At 38.9% G+C, this 16,422-nt stretch overlaps 1 protein-coding gene across 8 annotated transcripts in view; it reads right to left on the bottom strand.

Annotated features, from left to right (window-relative positions):
- Positions 1-16,422, bottom strand: part of LOC108271758 (E3 ubiquitin-protein ligase HECW1) — a 99,359-nt gene that overhangs the window by 18,476 nt on the left and 64,461 nt on the right. For all 8 annotated transcript variants that reach the window (XM_017479502.3, XM_017479494.3, XM_017479510.3 and 5 more), the window contains 7 exons: positions 16,268-16,418; positions 13,952-14,061; positions 11,136-11,257; positions 8,646-8,831; positions 8,161-8,295; positions 7,178-7,283; positions 1,072-1,168 (listed from right to left, as the gene is read on the bottom strand). In XM_017479502.3, coding sequence (XP_017334991.1) covers positions 1,072-1,168; positions 7,178-7,283; positions 8,161-8,295; positions 8,646-8,831; positions 11,136-11,257; positions 13,952-14,061; positions 16,268-16,418 — 907 coding nt within the window. The remainder of the gene's footprint in view (positions 1-1,071; positions 1,169-7,177; positions 7,284-8,160; positions 8,296-8,645; positions 8,832-11,135; positions 11,258-13,951; positions 14,062-16,267; positions 16,419-16,422) is intronic.

Below are 16,422 nucleotides of genomic sequence, written 5' to 3'. Positions count from 1 at the left end.
GCCAAATCTAAGTTCCACCAGTGTTTTGACAAATACGGTGGACCAAATTGTCACTCTGTCTGAGGAGTATACTATTTTTACAATTAAAAGTGAGTTGCTTGTCTGTCAGTGAACATATTTGTGTTTGTGATCTATGATACATAGTTACCTTATGAGATAGTAAGGCAAATGTGTTATTCAGAAAACATTAAACAGAAAAAAAAATACTTAACTAAGCCAATAAACAAGTGGAATTAAATAAACAATAATGCATAAAGACAATTAAGCGCAGGATTTCCAGGTCCTCAGGGGACACCCTGGACAGGGTGAGAACCGACTGCACGGCACAATTGCACACTCCCATTCACATGCAACAGCAATTTAGAGATGCCAATCAGCCTACAACTCATGTCTTTGGGCTGGGTGATAAAACCAGAGTACCTGGAGGAAACCCCCAAAGCACTTGGAGAACATGCAAACTCTGCAGAATCCAACCCTGGAGGTGTGAGGCAAACAAGCTAGCCACTAAGCCCCCGTGCCCCCACAAAATTGGTCTACTCATTCTAAAATGTATTATTTATTCATGACAATATACAGTATACGTAATAATATAAGAACCTGGATGTTTAAGGATTTATTTTTAATACTGTTAAAACAGTGGCAGTGGTAGGTCAGTGGCTAAAGCTTTAGGCTACTGATTAGAAGGTCATGAGTTTAAATCCCAGCACAACCATGCTGTCAATGACAGTCCTTCAACAGGAGCAAGGCTGTTAACCCTAAACTGCTCAGTTGTATCCTGTGTGGATTGTAAGTCACTTTGGATAAAAGCATCAGGTAAATGTAAATGATGGTTTGGGGTCGTGAGATTTTTAAGTTTTAGAATTTGGACTACAGTAGTTCTGAATTGGGTTAGTTTTTTTTTCATTCTGACCTCACACCTCTGCTGAAGGGCATCTCAAACGTGACGGTTCTCAAGTTCTGTTTGGGTCTTAAACTAATGCCCAATGAGACAGGTACTTTAGTATGTGATTATGTGATTTTACACTCCAGTCTCATACAGAACGATTCTTATGAAGTCAGACTTCTTCTCACCTGAGAGTGTGATTGCGGGCCAAACTAGGCTGCCTCTCCTGTAGCAACTCCAGGATGCTCGGCTGGCGTAGAAAAGCTACAATCTTTTCATTATATGCTGTAATAAATAAAATGGGGGTGTTAATGTGCATGTAGGTAAATATAACTGATAAATAAAAAGCAATGGTAATGTGTTAGTGACATAACCACTGCAGTCACAAAATATAATATATAATATATATAGAAATAAAATATAATATAATATGACACAACCTGCCCAAGGCACCAGTGGTTTCAACTGACCATCACAGAAGAGCAGGACTTATTTCCACATGCTACATAACACATAAAATAACCCATAGGTAATATTCACATTTATACCACCTGAACTCAATTCAGTTTAATTAAATTTTCTTTGAATAACACTTTTAACAATCAATATTGTCACGGAGCAGCTTTCCAAAAATCCAGATTAGAGAAATCCAGAGTATTTAGATTGCTAATGAGCAAGCCAGGGGCAACAGTAGCTAGGAAAACCCTTGAGAGGAACCAGACTCAAAAGAGAACCCATCCAAAGTCGATCCTGTCAAAACCACAATTACAGCATGACCACAGGCATGAATAATTGGAGAGCGTTACATGCTATGCAATCATGTTGTTAAATAAAAACATGAAAAATGAATGGCATGGATTTTAACATGGGTTGCAATTTGTTTGGGAAACACAGCTGGGAGCAGAGGATCCTGACATCATCCACATCACATTTAATCACTTTAATAATATTGACAGGGATGACCCTCTGGAGAAAAAAAAAAAAAAAAAAAAAGCTTTCCTCATTTTACTATCAAATTTTAACATCAATGGAAATGTTGAATTTAATTTTCATTAGCTACTGTAGAAAAGATGGATGTCAGGCTAAACTATTAATTACGGCATATGACAAAGATCAATCATATGCTATTGCCATCATCAAAACTCCAACTCAGGGAATATCTCTCGGAAGAATGGTGTTCATTGCTCCCATTACAGTTCCAGAGAATCAATAACAAGGTGCATTGAATCTGTTCTCATGGTGGCCCAAAACCATACTAAGACACTTTATGTTGGTTTTTCCTTTAATTTGTGACCCAGATGGGAACAACCCATTGCAGGGCACAATCGTGCACACACTCACACACAATTTAGAGATGCTAATCAGCCGCATGTCTTTGGAGGAGGAAACCAGACTACCCGGAAAAACCCCCTGAAGCACGGGGCGAAAATACAAACTCTGTGCACACTTAGCGGAGGGGGGAATCCAACTCCAAACCCCAAACATTCTAACCACTAAACCCCTTGCCAAATTTTCCCAATTGGAAATCTAGGTTACTGTATGTGTCCACATTAAATTGTAAAGTCCTATCAGTTGTTTATCCACATCTCTACAATTAGTTGCAACATTTATCTGTCTGATTAAATGTGCTTAATTTGTGCATTAATCCTTTGCACAAGGGATATTAAACTCAGAGGGGTGACAGATGGCATCTTCCTGGAGGGCCATAACACTGCAGACCGTAGCATTTTCTCAGAATTAATACCTTGTTCAATTCAGCTAATTACAAAACCTTCATGCAGTGAGCTGGGTGTACTGGTACAATATAAACACAAATTCTGTAGGACTTCTGTGTGGCATTTTAGCTCTACAAAGAGAGGAAAAAGTCATCAGCTTTGTAGCCAGCATTGCAGGGTTGCCGTTCTGGAAAAAGCTTATTTTCTCCTCTGAATGGATGCACAAAGAGAATGGCTAAGTGCAACTCTTAAAAGCTGCAGGTGTCTACTTTCTCTCTCAAGCTTGAGTTAATGAGGCCTTCCAAAAGTCATCGACCATTTAGAGTTACAGCCCAGTTACAGCATTTCCCCAGCAAGGGTTTCACTCTTCTCTTGAAAAGAAATCCTGAGGCAAAACATTAGTCAATTTAGCTTAGCTATTTCCCATGCACTGGCATCGACAGCCTGAATTACACTGTGGGAGCACCAGAGTCCATCTACCTGCTCGTGATCTAAGCGATACTTTATTATTTTTAAGTAACAGATAACTTACAGGGACTTGTATTATGTAATCTTGGATGTCAGGGCTTTGAAATGGTCAGAAAGTTTTCTGCCATAGGAGCAAGGGCTTTCACTTTTTTCGGTAACATGTTGTAACAAGCTTAGTAAATTCAAGAGAAAGCATAAAGAAAGGCTGGTTAGAAACTTACTGTTTGGAGCTGCTATAACGTAAGTGATAACAGGAACTAACTTGTTCTGTGGATGTTCCACAACATGAACTGATAAAAGTATATCGTATCCTACATTAATATATATATATATATATATATATATATATATATATATATATATATATATATATACACACACACACACACACACCCACACACAGTATCTCACAAAAGTGAGTACACCCCTCACATTTTTGTAAATATTTGATTATAACTTTTCATGTGACAACACTGAAGAAATGACACTTTCTACAATGTAAAGTAGTGAGTGTACAGCTTGTGTAACAGAGTAAATTTGCTGTCCCCTCAAAATAACTCAACAAACAGTCATTAATGTCTAAACCACTGGCAACAAAAGAGAGTACACCCCTAAGTGAAAATGTCCAAATTGGGCCCAATTAGCCATTTTCCCTCACCGGTGTCATGTGACTTGTTAGTGTTACAAGGTCTCAGGTGTGAATGGGGAGCAGGTGTGTTAAATTTGGTGTCATCGCTCTCACACTCCCTCATACTGGTCACTGGAAGTTCAACATGGCACCTCATGGCAAAGAACTCTCTGAGAATCTGAAAGAAAGAATTGTTGCTCTAGATAAAGATGGCCTAGGCTATAAGAAGATTGCCAAGACCCTGACACTGAGCTGCAGCATGGTGGCCAAGACCATACAGCGGTTTAACAGGACAGGTTCCACTCAGAACAGGCCTCGCCATGGTCGACCAAAAAAGTTGAGTGCACACGCTCAGCGTCATATCCAGAGGTTGTCTTTGGGAAAAAGACCTATGAGTGCTGCCAGCATTGCTGCAGAGGTTGAAGGGGTGGGGGGTCAGCCTGTCAGTGCTCAGACCATATGCCGCACACAAATTGGTCTGCATGGCTGTCGTCCCAGAAGGAAGCCCGCAAACAGTTTGCTGAAGACAAGCAGACTAAGCACATGGATTACTGGAACCATGTCCTGTGGTCTGATGAGACCAAGATAAACTTTTTTTGGTTCAGATGGTGTCAAGCGTATGTGGCGGCAACCAGGTGAGGAGTCCAAAGACAAGTGTGTCTTGCCTACAGTCAAGCATGGTGGTGGGAATGTCATGGTCTGGGGCTGCATGAGTGCTTCCGGCACTGGGGAGCTACAGTTCATTGAGGGAACCATGAATGCCAACATGTAGTGTAACATACTGAAGCAGAGCATGATCCCCTCCCATCGAAGACTGGGCCGCAGGGCAGTATTCAGGCATGATAACGACCCCAAACACACCTCCAAGACGACCACTGCCTGCTAAAGAAGCTGAGGGTGAAGGCGATGGACTGGCCAAGCATGTCTCCAGACCTAAACCCTATTGAGCATCTATGGGGCATCCTCAAACAGAAGGTGTAGGAGCACAAGGTCTATAACATCCACCAACTCCGTGACGTCGTCATGGAGGAGTGGAAGAGGACCCCACTGGCAACCTGTGCAGCTCTGGTGAGCTCCTTGCCCAAGGGGGTTAAAGCAGTGCTGGTAAATAATGGTGGCCACACAAAATATTGACACTTTGGGCGCAATTTGGACATTTTCACTTAGGGTTGTACTCACTTTTGTTGTCAGTGGTTTAGACATTAATGGCTGTGTGTTGAGTTATTTTGAGGGGACAGCAAATTTACACTGTTATACAAGCTGTACACTCACTACTTTACATTGTAGCAAAGTGTCATTTCTTCAGTGTTGTCACATTAAAAGTTATAATCAAATATTTATAAAAATGTGAGGGGTGTACTCACTTTTGTGAGATACTGTATATATATATAACTGAAGGCAAATTGCTGTCTTTTAAGATGATTAAAGGACTTTGTGACATGCTGTTATTGTAAAAGTAATCAATCAATCTATTTACAGTGGGGGAAATAAGTACTGGACGCGTCAACATTTTATTCAGAAAATATATTTCCAATGAGGTTATTCACATGAAATTTCAGAATCAGTAATAACTCAAGAAATCTGCAAATATAAATAATTCACAACATTAAAGGCCATAAATGAAATTATGTGTAATAAAGAGGTATGACACAGGAAAAAAGTATTGGACATGCTAACTGAAATATATTTAATACTTAGTGGAGAAGCCTTTGTTTGTAATGACAGCTCTATTCATTGTTCCTTTAATTATATGAAGTCTGCCAGTCCCATGCGATGAAAAACAACCCCACACCATAATGCTTCCACCTCCACACTTCACTGCTGGTGTAGTGTTTTTAGGGTGATGTGCAATGCCATTTCTTCTCCAAACATGGTGTGTAGTATGACAGCCAAAAAGTAAAATTTTGCTCTCATCTGACCACACTACACTCTCCCAGTATTTCATAGGCTTGTCCAAATGAGTTGTAGCAGATTTTGAACAAGCTTCGACATGCCTTTTCTTTAGTAATGGAGTCTTGCAGAGTGAGCGTTAGCAGTGGAGTGCATATTCTATTGTTTTCTCTGTGACGATGGTACCTGATGCCTCCAAGTGTTTCTGAAGCTCCTTCAGTGTGGTCCTTGGCTTTTGGGCTACTCTTCTAACTATTCTTTTGACTCCCTGGTCAGAAATCTTGCAAGGAGCTCCTGTGCATGGCCAGTTGATGACGGAGTGATGTTGCTTCCACTTGTGGATAATGGCCTCAATTGTGCTTACTGGAGGATTCGGAAGTTTTCAAATACGTCAGTATCTGATTCCATCAATATGTTTCACAACAATAAGGTTGCAAAGGTCTTGGGCGAGCTCTTGGCCTTTACCCATCATGAGATGTTTCTTGTGTGACACCTTGGTAACGAAAAGCCTTTTTATAGGCCATCAATTTACTAACCCAGCTGATATTAATTTGTACATATAGGGGATATAATTACTTATGGACTTCAGCTGGTTCCTTGCCTTATCTTGCCTTGGAGCACTGCTTTTTCTTAGCATGTTCAATACTTTTTCCTGTGTCATTCCTCTTTATTACACATGACTTTATTTATGGACTTTAATGTTGTGAATTCTTTATATTTCCAGATTTCTTGAGTTAATACTGCTGTCTGGTGAAAATTTCATGTGAACAGCCTCATTGGAAATATATTTACTGAAAAAAATGTTGACGCGTTCAATACTTATTTCCCCCACTGTGTATATATATGGTGCCTTTCTCATACCCATGTCCCTTTACAAAGTACAAGCACAAAAGAGACAGAAGAAGAACAAACAAACAAAAAACACTGAGCTATACAGAGTAAAAAGAGAAGGATAGTGTTGTGTGAAAAATAAGGCCATCAAATGAGATGCAGTAGGAGAGCAGCCACAGGGAGTCTGAAGCAGAGCACTCCACAGTCTCAGGGCCACAGCACTGAAGTACTGGCCAACTATTGATTTAAACCTGTATGTAGTTCTGAAGAAGTAAGACTAAACGATGTGAGGAAACATAAAAATTCAAAAGTGTCCAAAAAAAAAAGTTGGGGCAAGGACTGGATTTGTACTAAATAGAGGATGCGGTAACTAATGAAGCACAGGAAGTCATATGTACAGGTCGATTGGTGAGATTAATTGTACTGTAAATGTCCAAAGCATCTATTGCTTTGTGATTGTCAGAAAGATAACTGCAGCAGTGATTAGCAAATGTTTTCCGATGCAAAAGTCAACTTATAAAATCTCAAATTATTCAGCTTCTTATTTGTTCCATGTAAGACTCATACTGCTCAAATGTACCCAAAGGCAGATTTATTGTAATATGTGACGCAGTATGTGGTTCAAATTAAAGGAAACACCAAAATTCCTGAGTGTGTTTGACAGCCATAACATTTACATTTATAGAAATATGAGGCTTGCAGAAATTTGTTTCATTTTAGAAATTAAATATGTGTGTGTGTGCATGTGTGTGAGACACTGACCTAAGGGCACTGAATCATTCTGGTACTGGCTCCTGATGGCAGCTACAAGGCCGTTACTAGGCCTGGCCATAAGAGAAGCACCTCGGCTGCGGGACACATCAGACGCCTGTGGAAAAGCACAAAAACATGCAGCCACTCTCACACACACATACATAAATAAATAATAACTCTTTCCCAATATTTTAAAATGATATATGTTTTTTTCTGTGTAATTTCTGACAGACGGCCATTTTATAAAGCATGTTTACACAGAGTTATGAGTTATATAACTGAACTTTAGGAAAAACACCAGTCCGGAAGCTTCCTAGTAAACCTCCTTTAAAATGCATGAATCCGTTTCTCTACTAGTGAGTGTCCACACCCACCAACTCCCCATTTCCTCCCTATTTGGGGGGATAATTCCCTCACTGCAGTTCTCAGTTATTCCCACAGTTTCACACTTCATCACATTTAGTTAAAGTCCCCATGAAGTGCATTGAAACCTGCATTATTATTATTATTATTATTATTATTATTGTTGTTGTTGTTGTTGTTGTTGTTGTTACTGTTGATGTAATTTCCACTGAAACAGGAAGTCAGGGTGAGACATATCGAGTGTCTCCTCACCCTTTTAAAATAGCCAATTAGGCATTTAGCTTACCTCATAGCCAGGAAACCTACAACTGTTGGGGGTGGGAGATTCTATAGAGCATTTGATTGAACAGAAAATCTGATGAGAAGCTGAAGTACAGAATGATGTCATCAAAATTGTTGATCTGTTGTGGTGGTAGAGAGAGACTGTAGATTTTGAATGCATGTGTCTTCTAAATGTGAATTTTGTCATTATTTTGGAGCACACTAGTTTATAGATAACCTTAAGGCTAACACATTCATACTAAGAGCCACAAAAAAAGGCAAATTATCTATTGTACTGGTTGCCTCTTTCACAGTCTGTGTGTGTAAGAGTACAGAATGTGTGTGTGTATGTGTGTGTGTTCACCCACCTCTCCAGCACTGTAGCTGCGTAATCTCTGTAGGTGTTGCCTATGTGTGAGGTGATTAGGCAAACATCCGTTCTGAAAGGGGATTCTGGGGTCGATAAAGGTGGTGGCTCGACTGTTGTGGTCCACAAAAAATGACTGCGACAGAGAAAAGGGCACAATTTCACACAGCAAAGTCATACTTTTGAGTAATTTAATGTGAATTTATTGTGAATAAATTTATTTATTGTTTGTTTATTACACAAATGTATTTATTGTGAATGTACATATCCATATGCTTTGATTTATTCATTTTAAAAGGATGTAATGCATGTGTTATAATTGTGAAAGGATTATTTATATATATATATATATATATATATATATATATATATATATATATATATATATATATATATATATATATGTGTGTGTGTGTATGTTATGACTTTGATGGACATAGACAGCAATGAAAGAAGCTTGGGTTCAGACTTTGTAGAGAGGCTCACCTTGCCCTGTGGATCAACTTTGATCTCCCAGCCTCTTGGCAGCTCCAGCTGTGTGTCTGCAAACTTGTTGAGGAACGTGACAAGGTCTCGGTTATGTTGGTAGCGTTCAAAGTTGCGAGCGTCTCGTCGGATTTTCAGAATCATGTGCTTTAGGCAGGTGCTATTGGTGAACATACGGTACCCCCCCTACAAATGAACCAGATTGACAGCATGGTAAATGTGGCTGCATGTAGACTACATAGCATCACGTGCGTCATATACAGAGTGTAGGTGTGTATATATATTTTTGCTGACAGCTCAGTAAGCACAAAGGCAATGTGTGGCTTCAACAGGTTAAATCAAAGTTGTAACCCAGCAGGAAGTATGCCCATAAATGCGGTCACATTGAAAGAAATAAAGTCAGAATTGATTTTTTTTGTTCTCAACATGTGCTTCTTGAAAACAGTGTAATAACCTCCGGCCAGCGGTTTCCAACAAACAAGTCTTTTATATTCATGAATTAACAAATGCATACATAACAGCTTGGCTAACCACAGGCGCTGACCAGGAAGATTAGTGATAGTACAATCATATGATAAGGACAATGTTGCAAACAAGTCATTGGCCCCCATGTCCAAGTCTTAACATCCAACACCAAGTTAACAATTTTTAACATTCAGAAACAAATTCCATCCATCTTCTGTACCATTTATCCTACACAGGGTTGTGGGGGAGCCTGCAGCCTATCACAGGGAACATGGAGCACAAGGCGGGGACACCCTGGATGGGGTGCCAACCCATCACAGGACACAACTGCACACACACTCGCACACTACAGGCAATTTGGAAATGCCAATCAGCCTACATGTCTTCGGACTGGGGGAGGAAACCGGAGTACATCATGCCGGAGGAAATCATGCAAACTTTACATACACGCGGCGGAGGCAGGATCTGAACCTCCAACCCCGGAGGTACAAGGCAAATGTGCTAACCGCTAAGCCAATGCTGTAGAGCAAAGACTCCTTCAAAAACAATTAAATCAAATTCTCTATTTAAAAAAATACTATAAAGAGCAGTAAACTGTAGTAAATGAAACAAAGGCAATATTTGGTGTGACGACCCTTTGCTTTAAAAAAAAAAGTAGAATTAGTGCAGTTTTATAAGGAAATGAGCTGTAAGTTTTATTGAGCATCTTGCAGAACCAGCCACGGTTCTTCTGGAGACTTTCTTATTTTTGCAGCAAAATCCAGCAGCCCTCACTATGTTTTTTTGTCTGAAAAGTATCTCTTACCAGTTAATGTGCTGCTTTCTTTATTGACATACAAACATTTTTCTGTAACATTTAATTTTGTGCTAGAAAACTAATGTTTCGGAATCTAATACTGACTCAATAATGTAGAAGTCTTAAAATAAAAATCTATAACAAAGTTTGGAAAAAAAATAGGGTGCCTAAAACTTTTGCACAGTACTGTATGTCAAATATTTATACTATGTTAGCACATACAACATTGCAGAAATACTTCCAAGTCAAATCTGTGTCTTATATGTTCAAATCCAACTCAGGTTTTTAGTCATAGATAAACAAACCTAATCCAAGTTAGAATCAGTACAAGCACAACTCAAATCAGACAGACAAGTCAAGGACTAGAGTACAAGGTAAGCCTCAAATTTATGCTTTAAATTGGCTGGCGGTATGTGGTAGTTCAGATGGGGCTGATTTCTTTTAAGCCCATACTGTAGTTTCCCACAGTGTAAAGATGGCAGTGATCAGGTGCAAGTGAAATACAATACAGGGTGTATCGAACATCATTTTTTAAAATGCCTCTGGAGAAGAAACTATGAATCAATCAACTAATCACACATTGTTCCGATCAAAATACAAATTACACAAAAAGACAACCGACAGAAATGTATGCTTGTTAGTTTAAACATAAGAGCTGTCTAATGGCAAGCATAGCCAAGAATGAATTTTTGCTTATCATGCTTTCCATTTGGAGGAAACACAACTTGAAACCATTAGGAACCATGACTGCAGCTGCCTATCTGTGTGTGAGTGCGTTGTCCCTATATGCATGCACATTCTGTATAAATGGTAAGTGGCACACTTATATAGCGCTTTTATCCAAAGCACTTTACACTGTGTCTCATTCACCCATTCACACACACACATACACACATACATACACAAATGGTAGCAGAGCTGCCATGCAAGGCGCTAACTTGTCATCGGGAGCAACTTGTGGTTCGGTGTCTTGCCCAAGGACACTTCGGCATGTGGAGTCACGTGGGCCAGGAATCGAACCACCAACCCTACGATTAGTGGACAACCCGCTCTACCACGTGAACCACAGCCGCCCCATGTATATCATGCCTACGCTTAGACCCTGTGCTATAAGTCTTAAAACTAATAGTTTTATTGTTATAACCTTAAGCTATTGATAGGTATTAGAATTACACATATAACCGTTACTCACTATCTCAATATATACCAAATGTCCCTGTTTCCCTTACATAATTGGCATGGAGGACGGTGAAGAATTCTGGATGAGTGACAAACTTGACTGCTGGACTTTGCAGTAGCAGGGTGATCTTCTGATTGCTCACTGGAGAGGATGAGCCTTCTCTTCTTGAATCTAAAAAGAAAGAAAAGATACACAGTCCCAAAAAATTCACAGTCTATTTTTTATTGGAACACATGGGGATGACTGCAGTCACATTACAAGCTGAATTGTAGAAAATCTCAAAGGAGGCCTGGAAACGGGATATCTAAGTTCATATGTCAGGAGAATTTTGTATAAAATGACATTATAACTTTGGTATAACATATATACATATATACATATAATTAACAATATAGTTTTACATATAATGTATGTACATATATGTAATATACATGCATTGCTTTAACAAGGAACACCTGTACATTTAAACTTCATCCATCCATATGTTTCCATACCGCTTATTCTACACTGAGGAAACTGGAGTACCTGGAGAAAACCTCCAAAGCACATGGAGAACATACAAGCTCTGCTCACACAGGGTAGAGGCAGGCAGAGGTGTTTGCAAGGCAAACGTGCTAACCACTAAGCCACCATTCCCTTCATTTATGCAATTATCCAATCAGCCAATCGTGTAGCAGCTGCTCAGTGCATAAACTCAAGAGGATATAGCTCAAGAGCTTCAGTTAATCAAACATCAAGATGGGGAACAAGTGTGATCCCTGTGCCAGATGGTGCCAGATATTTCTCCAGATTCTCAGAATTTTTTGATGATATTATATACTGTAGATGATGAGATATTCATAGTCTTCGCAGTTTTATGTTGAGGAACATTATTCTGAAATTGTCCCACAAATAATAGGCACAGTTTTTCACAGATTGGTGAACCTCTGCGCATCTTTACTTCTGGAAGGGTCTGCCTCTCTAAGATACTCTTTTTAGACCCATTCATGTTACTGACCTGTTGCCAATTAACCTCCAGCTGTTTCTTATTAGTAACATTTACTTTTCCAACCTTTTGTTGCCCCATCCCAACTTTTTTTGAGACGTGTTTCAACCATCAAATTCAAAGTTACCTTATTTTTTTTGTATGTGTACCTGATCCTGTAGAGCGGTCAAGGCTAGGAGATATTGTGCAATTAAAGTCTCCAGCAATTATCAATTATCCCAGTAAATAAGACAGTAGAAGAAATATTAAAAAAACAAACAAAACTTGGCAACCTGTATTGGAGCCATACAAATTTGCCAAAATAATGTTTTCATTAAGAATAGATCCATGAATTATTATGTAACATCCTGCTGTGTCCTGTAAAACCTTGGATATTTGGAATGGAATTGACTTTTGTATTGTATTAAAATCATAACTCCCCCTTGGGTTAATAAAGCTGAATAAATTTGGCCTTTCCAATGTCTTTGTATTTGTGTCATGTCATTTGAATACATATATCATTCTTACAGAGATACAATTGAGGGATTAAGTTGTTTAATTCTGGTTGTTACTTGTTAATCTTAGTTAATTTCCCCAAACCTCTCACATTCCACGATGTTATTTTTAACTCTGAATCAGAGCCCATTACAGTATTAGTGCAGAAATTGACAGCAGATTATTATTACAAGTTTGGCCCTTAGCCCGTTTACAACAAAATGTAATTGGCCCTGTGACTGAAAAATAGTAAACTATATGTTGGATGCTTCTCTTAGCACTGGGACCCTGAACCCACCAGTGCTTTACCCAACACTTTGTGTCGCCGATCCTACTGCTAGGAGCAGCATTACACAGATCATGAGCATGTTCTCTGTCATCATGTACTCCCACAAACAAACGGCTGAACATATTAGAAATTGAACAGCAGCCTACAATAATAACTAAAATAACCACAAACAATCAGCTTATATCAGATTCAAACGATTCAGTGAATTATAATAAAGAAAACCACTCAATTCAAATATTAATAATTAGAAGTCACTGACCACAATCGTTGTCATTTTGTCGTAATGTTGTTTACAGTGACCTATACTGTATGTGTTTGTTCAGTTTCAGAATGATATTGAGGCTGTTTCAGAAAGAAATTGCCAAAAGATGTAAAGGCGTGCAATCAACCCGACACCATGTTGAAGACCCGAGAAGCTTCTATTTTTAAGGTATGACTGAAACCAACTTAGAGCAGTTCCTCTAATGCCACAACTTACTCTAGCCGAGCAAGCAGGACCTCAGGGTCACCTGTATCGAATGCAGCACTTAAATCTAAAAGTACCAATACAACAGAGTCACCTGAGTCAGTGGCCATTAAAACATCATGTAAAACTTTTACAAGTGCCGTCTCTGTAGAGTGAAGTTCTCTAAACCCTCATTGCCCTGGCTGTTATGAGAGGTCAGAGGAAAATGCCCAGATTGGTTCAAGCTGCCAGAAAGCACATAGCAATGCGTATAATCACTCTTTAGAACAATGGTGAGCAGAAAAGCATCTCAGCATGCACAAAACACCGAACCTTGAGGTGAATGGACTAGAACAGCAGAAGACACATCAGGTTCCTCTCCTGTCAGCCAAGAACAGGAATCTGAGGCTACCATGGGCACAGATTCACCCAAAATGGACAGATGAAGATGGAAAACAATGGTATAAAAAAATCATCTGGTGTATAAATATGCAGGTGAACAGGTGTTCCTATTAAAGTGGACGATGAGTGCATATATGTTAGTATCTATTGTGTCCCCCCTTTAAAAAAAAATAAAATTATGAGATATAATCTCTAGCCAAAGTGTTAGACTGTTAACAAACTGAATAGTTTCTGGCTGACATGAAGATGTGTTATTAGGATCTGCAATACCAGCAGGTTGAGATGGGACGTCGCTCTCTGTCTCTGTGCTACTGCTGCTCTCCAGCCTTTGGCCACTGAACTCATCCTCAGTAGCCATGGTCCTCTGGATGTTCTGATACCTGAGCAACAATGGCAAAGACAGAAAAGCTGATACAGCAATACAGGATTTGCATACTGAAAAAAATATATATATTGGAGCACAGACCAATGTGTTACAAAGTGCAGGATTTCTGAGAGATAATAAGAATATTAATAGTAAGTAATGTGTTCTATATATGAAACAATATAAGCAACAATAATGGATTATGGATTAAATTTAAGTAGACATTACAGAAACCTGGGCTTATAGATGGACAGAGTTCCTTAATTTATTGTGTTATGATCAATGAGAAACAATTAAATGACAGCTCCTAAGGGCATCATAACCTCCTCACTAACTTGAACTATGAACTCCTCAAACATTCTCCATCCCCAGTAACACCTTTGACACTCCTTATGAGAAGGAACTAACGGAAACCAGGTTCTAGATCAGCTTGAACACATGCTGTGCAATGAATATATAAACTGTGCATTTACAACTACGTACTCTAGATGGCAGCATAGCATGCTGAGATACAGAGTCTTTATAGAAGTCCACTGGTGTTTGGTTTGGTGATCATGCTGATTTGCTCATCATGCAGAAGGCAATTGCAGTGTATGTTTTGATAGGACAAAGGGTTGGTGCCATATAACATGCAATGTTATGTGAAAAAATAAGTACACCCCATAGTTGGCTTTTTTGACATATTTGGATAAGCAAACATTTGATCCTCTTTGAAACAGTGCCTATTAATGAAGTTATTACATGAACAAAGGAAACCACAAGGAAATTTTCTTCTATTTTTTTTTCAATGGATATGATATTCTTCTGTGGAAACAGTAAGGCCTCAGAAGCTACTATTGCCCTCATTAGCAGAAATAACTTCTTGTAGGTGTTCTTATCCACTTTTTATCCACCAGGCTTGCTGGAATTTTTGATCACTCTTCCATGATGTATTCTTTCAGTTGCAAGATGTTTGAGGGTTTTCTTGCATGTTCTGCCCTTTTCAAATCCCCCACAACATTTCAATGGGATTCAAATCATGGCTTTGACTAGGCCATTCCATAACCCTCCATTTCTTCTTTTTGGTGTGCCTCCCATGCAGGTTAAATTTGTGTGATCTCTTTCTCATTGTAGAAGCATGCACTTTGACACCAATAGTTGCAAGACTTACTAGCAGATCCTGTGATGAAATTTTGGGGTTCTTGGAGATTTCTTTTTGCATCAGACTGTCTGCTGGGACAGCCAGTCCTGGACAAATTACCAGTCATTTGAAATCTGCGCCATTTGTAGATGATTTTCCTTATAGTGCAATGATGTATTTCAAATAATTTAGAGATCTTTTTAAATCTCTTGCCAGACTCATAGGCAGCCACAATCTTTTTTCTGAAGGCCTTACAGAACTCTTTAGATCTTGGCATGATGACACCACACACCTCAATAGCAAAGGAAACGCCAGACACTAGACATGAGAGGTTTAAATAAGAGAGGTTCCACCTGCATCCCCTAAGCAGGTTCTGATCACTGGCACCCAATCCTGAACACCTGATTCTAATTTGATGGATCTGAAGTTGTGATAAATGTTAGAGTGTACTTACTTTTTCCATGTGACTGATCTTTTTTTTTGTTGTAAATTTAAATTGTGAAAAATGACTACAAAATGCCAATTTTACGTGTCATTTGATAGAATGTATGAACTTTATTAATAAGCAATGTTTCAAAGAGGATCAAATGTTTGCTTAGCCACATATGTCAAAAAAGCCAACCATTTCCATGGGGCGTACTTATTTTTTCACATGACTGTATATATAAGTAGAAATCATGACAAATATTGTAATTGCATGTCCAAACCTATTGACGTACATATAAATTTATGCCAATATGCAATAATTTGATATAATATGGAGAGTGCTATGTAAATACATACATCACTTTTCTCTATACCATATTCAATTCTGCAGTAAAACTCTTGCAATAAGTGACATATACAGTATTACTATGAATAATACAAACACCACCATAAATTGTTATATGAACCTAAACCATATTATGATATACAGTATCATTACATTGCTACAAACACATATGGCTAAATTTGGGCATTTGGGTATTGGTGAATTATATAAAGCACATAAAAAAGATATATAATAGGGGGAGAACACTTCACACAGTATATGAATATTTCTATCTAGAAAATCCTGATACTCCAGAAACTTTTATGCTTCTTCTCAATCTTTTAAAAATACCTCCTGTTGAGTTGCTCCATGTGCTGGATGGAGTTGGAGCGGTGCATGCTGGGACATTTTGTTGCATGACTGGGTCTTTGCCATGTCGTGGTGCGATTCACATGGTCAATGTAGAAGACACGACCATGACTGTCTATCCTGGCCTCCCAGTCTGA

Source organism: Ictalurus punctatus, chromosome 1, assembly GCF_001660625.3.
Source record: "Ictalurus punctatus breed USDA103 chromosome 1, Coco_2.0, whole genome shotgun sequence".
In the NCBI taxonomy this organism is placed as follows: Eukaryota; Metazoa; Chordata; class Actinopteri; order Siluriformes; family Ictaluridae; genus Ictalurus; species Ictalurus punctatus.
The sequence above is the reverse complement of the archived record's forward strand: the minus strand, read 5'-3'. Positions and strand labels throughout refer to the sequence as shown.